Raw genomic sequence first — 8,040 nt, forward strand, 5'->3', positions numbered from 1 at the left:
AACCCTTTAGAGTTGGTTTTCAAATTCGAAACGAGAACATACCCAATTGACCCCGAAATCGGCCTGGAACCAGTCTAGTCGGTTCTAGGGTCAAATTTTGGTTTCATTTTATTATATATGCCATATGCATGTGTCAACACTATGAATATAATTCTTTCTGCTTAAGGATAATATGTCTAATGTATTTAATTTCAAATACTATTTTCTAATTAAAATAAGAGAAAAAATTTACATTAAGATTTAGGATAAATCGATTCAAAATCGGTTCGGTTCCGGGTTCTACTCTAGAAACGGCTTTGTAAGTTCCTGGTTCCATATTTTCAAGTAGAACTAGCCAATTCACGGTATAGAACCAAAAAATAAATTGGTCAAGGCCGGTTCCTAATTTTGGAACCGAGAACTGGACCGATCCCCTTGTGAATTGCCCTTGAGCTACTTGGGTATGGCCGATTTCCGAGTTAATTTGGCCTAGTTGATCACCCCTTGTAAATATATGGGAAAATTCCTACAAAAGCCTAAACTTTCTCAATGTTGAGGACTGATTTTGATTTTTGAACCAGATATAGCTTATTATTTGTTCCTCAATTGAAAATGAATAGTTTGAAATAAATTATTTTCTATTATTAATCAGAAAATAAGCCTTTTATGAAAATATTTTGTTCTCTTTTATTATATTCCTTTACAACCTCAGTATTAATAAAGGTTAAAGCAAATTGCCTCAAAGTTAAACATCTTTTAGATGGAACACATGAAAGCAATTTGAATCTCCAGGGAGATGCAATTAGAGGTAATGACAATTATGACATTACTAGATTGTGGTTAATTGGTTGTCAAAAGGAATTTTCGCATAAAGGTTCATAAGATATTACCATTTTCTACCCTGACACAGATTTTCATAAACACAAAGAAATTCTTAAAAAGTCCATGCAATCACATATTATCATAATAAGGCTCGAAAATTATAGTTCATATCCAATGGGGAAATGAAAATCAAAAGTTTAATATGGCAAAATGGTCTTTTGGCATCAAGAGCATGACGTATACGGGAATGCATCACGTAATTGGTAATAAGAATCCATCTCGATTCAAAACTCTCAATTTTAATGCTCTTTTTCAGGAAGTATATCAGCAAATTGCCGATGAGATTATCATAGTTAATTAAGGAACCAAATTGACAATATGCAAAAAGTTGTTGTGTTTTCAAGTCTACCACTATAAATATATGTTGCAGTTCCTACCATGGAACATGATAAACACATAAAAAGAATTATACAGACTAAACCTCTCTCCTCTAAGCAATGTCCTAGCAGCTCCTAAGCAGGTGATCTTAACAGAATTTCCAATAAGTATTGTAGTTAACACAAGCGACATATGTCGCTGTTGGTTCGTCCGCGATCCTCCTCCGCATCTAGTAGTCAAGTGCCTTTTCTCCCGCCGCATCAGCCACGGTTGAGTTGATCCATCATGGCTTCTGGTGCAGTTCCTAGCTCACACCTGGACAAAGCTCTCTCCTTTATTTGTTGATTTCGAAGCTGCCTCTCATTACTGGCCATTTCTTCCGTGGTCATGTTCAGGAGCCTCTCTGGCTCGACGTGGCCGAGAAGCGGTTTTCTCCGGAAATCCGGATTGTTGGGATCCTTAATGTTGAACATTATGGACCTGTACTTCATCTTGTGGGTGCCGTTCATACAACCCCAATTTTGGAACAGAGTTGACTCAACGGAGACAGCGATGCTAGATGGGTCACATGCGTTCACCTCGTCGATGATGTCGTTGCTGGCTTCACCAGAAACTCTGGACAAAGCCTCGAAGAGAAGTTCCCGTGCTCTGTCCCTCATCAGGTCGTCGTATTTAGCCACCATAGCAGACACCGGCTGAGCAGGATTAGGAGACAGCTTTTCAGAATCAGGAGTTCCATTTGGCTCGGTTTTCCTTTTCTTTGCTTCCGACTGGAAAGAGGAGGAGTTTTCTACCTTATTCTCCCCAGTTTTTGCACATTCATGATTGTCCACACTTGCATTCCTCTTGCATCCTTTCGATTCTTCCATGACAATTTGTTTCCACTGCTGAATCAAGTCGGATGCAAAAGCTTGTATCTTTTTCCTAGGATGTTTTGTAAGGCGCCTAAGACCTTTCCCAACCTAAAATCAAGGCCAGTGATATCGGTTCAGTTACGCATAATAAGAGATGGAATGATGAAAAGATCGAAATATGAATAACGAATTTGTGGACGAAAAAAAATTACCCTCTTAAAGGAAATAATTATCACTCGGATTTATTTCTTTACATGAACTAGGAATGTAAGGCTTTCTGTTGCCTTCTTGACAAGACGAAATGTGCGGTCTCAACTGCGATGCTAGAAATTCTATCTAACGTTGTCGTTATCCTAATATGTTACATCTACTCCAATTAAATACTCAAGCAGCAAGCCCATCTAAAGCTAATTTCTAGAAAATAGAGATACCTATTCATTGTTCACCACATCCTACATAAACTAAGGTCTAACGCACAACAGCATACAACGTTGAATATTTTCATTTAATTCTTGAACCAGAAAAGCACAATCGAAGAAAATTCACTCTCTCACAGGTCCTGCTCAGCTGATAACAAAATCCTTGGTCATATTAAAGGAATGATGAAAGGGACATACCTGAGTGGAGACGAGGACTTGAGTCGTGACCGGGAAGGACTTGAGGCGCTGCAAGGCGTCGATGCACCGCCCTTCTTCGTCGGCCCCTCCGCCTTTCCCATTCACAGCCGCCGCATCCGCAGCTTTGCTGGCCAATCGGAACACCTCCACCAACTCTGCCTCCATCTCTCTGCTTCAACTTCACCAGCGTTAACACATAGCACATATCAATTCCTCCAATCCAAAACTACGTCAAACGCAGACAAAAGAAAATAACAACACTTCTACTGTATATAACGCTCTATTTTGTTCAACAAAACTAAAGAAATAACAACATTTCAACATACTCCTCAGAACTATTATTCTCTTGCTGTGTGAAAGTTCTTATGCAGACTTCACACAGAGTTAATGGTTTGTGATGGCGCCACTAGTATTATCACATTACTAGCAGATATAAAACAAGAAAATATAGTTAAATGCTATAATTTTTGCTTTCAATGCCTAGACATTTTGCTAATTGATTTATCCCTTGAGAATGAGTTTTCATTTACACATAATGGGATTGAAATTTACGTGATCTAAATTTTTTGAAATCGACCTAATTAAGATAACGACAATAGCAAGCAGAAGTGATTTCCTGAAGTTAACCTCATATCATATTTGGTCACCAAGGACAATTTTGATAAAACTCATAGGCAACAAAAGCATCAAGGTACACTTACCTTAAAAAAAAAAAAAAAAAAGCATCAGGGTTTGGATGAAATCTGTCCATGAGATTGATTAAATAGTCATGGATTTAGATTATGCGGTCGGAAGATGAATTAACTGCATTTTTCTTACTATTGATCATCATGACCAAAATGTTGTTCAAGATCTGTATTATGGTTCAAAGTGACGAACCTTAAATATAAGGTCAAACGAAAATGTTAAAATAAACTTTAAAAAGCATCGAAGCAAAAACAGCCCATCATGCTTCTTAGAGCTTATAGACAAACAAAATACCACATAAAAAAGAAAGAAATGTGAATATACGTACTTTATCCGCCGACGATTCGAGAAGCACCAGCCAGAAGTAAATCTTGTTTAAAATCAACCTACAAAAAATGGTCATTTAAAAAAAAAAAATGATATATACATGTAAACGCTCACTTATAAAGATAAAGGGAAATCAAATAATCGTAGAGTTGTTAGATAGCAGAATAAAAGATGCATCCAATATTATTTAGGAATCTGCTAGCCTGACAGTCTTGATAGTTATTTCTGACCATACGATGTTTCCATCAACGAGTGCTTTATGCAAAACACACAGCGATAGTATGCGGATCTATAATTGAGATTGTATCGCTCCCGACAATCTTGTCGGGGAAGCACTTCCCTATTATCTAATATGCTTGAGAATAAAAAACAACTATGGTCACATCATTGCATTGATTGAATGAAATAAATCCCAGAAATTGAACTTACACATATGATTGTCTCGACTATCCGATATAAAAATTGAATTTAAAACATCCAAATAATATGGTTACATGTAAAGTACTCCATGCCCTCCCGGATGTAGAGATCTATTAGATTGTGTCCTTAGGCATCGCAATGTAATCATATACACTTGAAATTGATACTTCGAATATAATCTTTCGGTCAAAATTTGTAAAATACAAAAGAAAAAAAAAGGAGCAAAACTGATGCTTGGAAAAAGAGAGAGCATGATATTTCCATCCATCAATACCCTTATGAAAATATGCGCAAAAGAGTTAAAAAAAAAAAAAAACCACTTGAAGAAATATGCTTGATCCATCAAACAAATCTGAGAATCTGAGATTTGAGAGGTCGATGTACTATATGTGACACTCGAATTCTTCTTCACATTTGATGTCATCTAACACTAGAAAAAAAAAAACGGTGTGACGGGGGAAATGGAACAAGAGAGCACATCAAAATGTTGATGTAACAAAGATAGATTAAGACAAAGGGATGAGAAGATACCGAAATGAAGACAAACTTGAAGAAGACAAGTCTGCAGTGTAGAACTCTCCCTATTTATATTTGATTTCCTCCTCCTGCCTAATCGAGTAAATTCAAACTTACCATATTGGACAAATTTCTCATTTTTGACATCTCTTTTTAGTTGCTGAGAAACCCTAATTCTAATTGTACTTTTGACATCTCATTTTGTTGAATTAGAATTCTTTTCTTGGTCTTCTGTTTTCCATCTCCCTCACGTTTTGATCTTGGTAGATGTTAATTTTTCCAAAGATCTTCTAATGTTTGCTCCCTGTAAACAGAAACTATTTCGTTATCCCGCTTTGACATCATGAAGCTCTGGTATCTAGAACGAGATTTTGACGTTAAATATGTACTTGTTCTCATATTGGTAAGTGATATATCTAAGTTCGTTAGTTCAATTTCTGAAAAGTTCAATTGACTAATCTACTTGCTTACCGATTGACCGTACACTATTTACCGTAAATCATTAATTTATTGCCTAATTTTTTGGACCTTTTTCTCGTTGGAAGACGGTTAGCGGTTATTATTTATTTTTAGTATATGAACCCGACATTGTGTCATCAACGACATAAGATATCATGTCGTTTATAGTGATCAATCCAAATTTCAACTTAGACACAAAAAAAACTTGATAAGATATCACTTACTAGATGAAGATGTGACTCTCCTTCGTTTAGTAAAAGCACAAGAAAAGCTTTCAGAAATACAATGATCGTCAAAGGTTCATTTGAAGATGCTAATGTGTCCTATGCTCCGTTTCGCTTATTCTTGATAGGTATACTTTGGGAACAACTTGCTCACTCGCACCTACACACGTATCCAGCAATGCACCTCCTAGCATATCTTCTTGCTGTATCCTATGTACTTACCCAAATTATCTATAAACTTATCCAATGATTAATTGTTTGACTAATTAAGTGCTAGCCCAATCTGGTCAATTTTTTTACATCAAGGCCAATTGGGTAGGTTTGAATTTGCTGTATCCTATAGAGTTACCAAATTATCTATCAAACTTATCTGCTTATTAATTTGTTGACTAAATAAGAGTTAACCCAATCTGGCCATTAACTATTTTTAGGGCACTCGAATTCTATTTTGAACTTTCCTTTTGTTGTCATTTATTTGATATTATTGCATTAGAATCCTTTCCTATTGAATGAAGGAAATGATTATTTCGACATTGCATATCCAATATTGCAGTAAGTTACGGCTAGTAACTGAAGTAAGGTCATAATTCGACCAAAAAAAAAAAAACTGAAGTAAGCTCATAAATGATAAATATCTAGTAGTAGCTTAAATATTAACAAACAAAACAGGATGTGTAAGAAACGAGAATGAGAAAGGTATGTGCATCTGAATTTTTCAAACCTAAGAAACTAAGAATATGACTTATCTTGCCCAAAAACTGATAAAAGTGATAAGAAGATTATTATATCCATATGCGTATATTAATCGTGTTGTGGATATGAAAGCATAAATTTTAATCAAATGGTGAATCGAAGGACAAAAATAATTACCATTTAGTATTTGTATTAGAACTATTTATGAAATTAAATCAATACACAAGGAGTGTACGTACTCTTCCCAAACAGAAGCACAGAAATAGTGCTAAAGACGGAGAACCCCATATTTTTAACCATAGTACATATGAGTAACTCATAAAAGTTAACAAAACTGACAAAAAAAAAAAAGTTAACGAAAAGAGCAAGTAATCCTACAAATTCAGTATTTGCTCAGAATTGCAATGAACCAGTCATATCATTTATTGAAGTATTGTCCACATTGCTTAATAAAGGGTCCACTAAGTTGTGACTAGCAGTATCACTTAGAGGGGGTGAATAAGGAATTTTAAAGAACTTGATAAATCAATGCGAAATTTAAACTTGAGTCTGAGCAGAAACGGTGATCAAATTCAGTTTGTGCACTAAATATTATCAATGATAATGTATGAGAGTTAAGGGATAGAGATTATTGCGCATAAAATTTACAGTGATTTCGCTAAGATCAAGCCTACATTCACTCTCCACACTCATAGCTTACCGGCTGAATTTCACTAGTCAATCGATCAAAGGTTACAATGAAGTGATAGTACTCAAGTTAATAGATCACACTAGCTCGCACTCAATCACTGTAACATAGCCTCTCAAGGATTACAGTTTACATACTCAAGTTGTCCCACATCACTTAATTATGGGTCCTATTCAAGTAGCCTCTCTTAACCTATCAGTTTGAGCTTTTGGGATAGACTTTCTAACACCATCATCATGTCCTAACAGCTCCTAAGCAAGTGATCTTAACAGAACTTCCAATAGTTATTATAGTTAAAGCAAGCAACATATGTCAGCATTGGTTTGCCTGTGCTCGGCCCTTGTCTACATCTGGTAGTAAGTGCATTTTCTCTCGTCGCATCGGCCACACTTGAATGGATTAGTCGTGGCTTTCAATGCGGCTCTTAGATCATACTTCGACAAAGCTTTCTCCTTTATCTGTTGATTTTGAAGTTGCCACTCATCGCTTGGCATTTCTTCCCTGGTCATGATTAGGAGCCTCCCCAGCTTGACATGGCCAAGAAGAACTTTTCTCTTGCAATCTGGGTTGTTGGGATCCATAACGTTGAACATTATGGACCTGTACTTCGCCTTGTGGGTACCATTCATGCAACCCCAAATCTGGAACATTGTTGACTTAATTGAAACAGCAATGCTACATGAGTCGCTTGCATGCTTTTCGTCGTTGTTGGCTCCACCAGAAACAGTGGACAAAGCCTCAAAGAGAAGTTCTCGTGCTCTGTCCCTCATCGGGTCATTGCATTTAGTCACAGAAACAGACAACGGGTGAGCAAGATTAGGAGACGACATGTTCGCGTGACAATTGGCCTTCTCTTCAGTAATACCAACATCCGACCTTGACATCTTCTGTGGATCAGGAGTACTGTCTGGATCGGTTTTCCTTATCTTTGCTTCAGACCAGAAAGAGGAGGATTTTTTTTTACCTTATTCTCCCTGGCTTTTGCACACTCATTGTGGTCACCACTACCATTCTTCTTGCATCCCTTTGATTCTTCCATTATAATATGCTTCCATAGCTGAATCAAGTGGGATGCAAAAGCTTGCATCTTCTTCCTCGGATGTTTTGTAAGGCGTCTAAGACCTTTTCCAACCGAAGAATTTCCTACCATGTAAGAATAGAGAAGAGTGAGTGAGGCAAGTAAGCACAGAGCAAAGGCATATGCATATTAGAGCAGACATAGTAACTGTGCATTAGGATATGATGAAGGACTGCTTCCATTTGAATACTGATATGTAGGTGATAAAACTTCAGGAACTGGATCATAGCAAGCCTTGGTAATCTATCTGCTGAATAGAGTTGGTGCAAGATAATTTTCATACTGTTAAGGCCTAATT

At 36.6% G+C, this 8,040-nt stretch overlaps 1 protein-coding gene and 1 pseudogene across 1 annotated transcript; both read right to left on the reverse strand.

Annotated features, from left to right (window-relative positions):
* Positions 1–1,439: 1,439 nt before the first annotated feature.
* Positions 1,440–2,815, reverse strand: LOC115739233 (transcription elongation factor TFIIS-like). Its single transcript, XM_030672240.2, has 2 exons — positions 2,651–2,815; positions 1,440–2,141 (listed from the first exon to the last, which is right to left on the reverse strand). The coding sequence occupies exons 1-2, from the start codon at positions 2,813–2,815 to the stop codon at positions 1,440–1,442; spliced, it is 867 nt and encodes a 288-aa protein (XP_030528100.2).
* A 4,114-nt stretch (positions 2,816–6,929) lies between these two features.
* Positions 6,930–7,814, reverse strand: LOC115739234 (annotated as a pseudogene).
* Positions 7,815–8,040: the final 226 nt, after the last annotated feature.

The sequence above is a fragment of the Rhodamnia argentea genome, chromosome 10 (genome assembly GCF_020921035.1).
Source record: "Rhodamnia argentea isolate NSW1041297 chromosome 10, ASM2092103v1, whole genome shotgun sequence".
Taxonomy (NCBI): domain Eukaryota; kingdom Viridiplantae; phylum Streptophyta; class Magnoliopsida; order Myrtales; family Myrtaceae; genus Rhodamnia; species Rhodamnia argentea.

What these genes read in the sequence shown, in the direction of transcription:
- LOC115739233 (XM_030672240.2), bottom strand. Translation starts at nt 2,815, where the DNA reads ATGGAGGCAGAGTTGGTGGAGGTGTTCCGATTGGCCAGCAAAGCTGCG. An exon ending in AAGTCCTCGTCTCCACTCAG is followed by an intron (nt 2,142 to 2,650) that starts GTATGTCCCTTT and finishes CCTTGATTTTAG; the next exon opens with GTTGGGAAAGGTCTTAGGCG.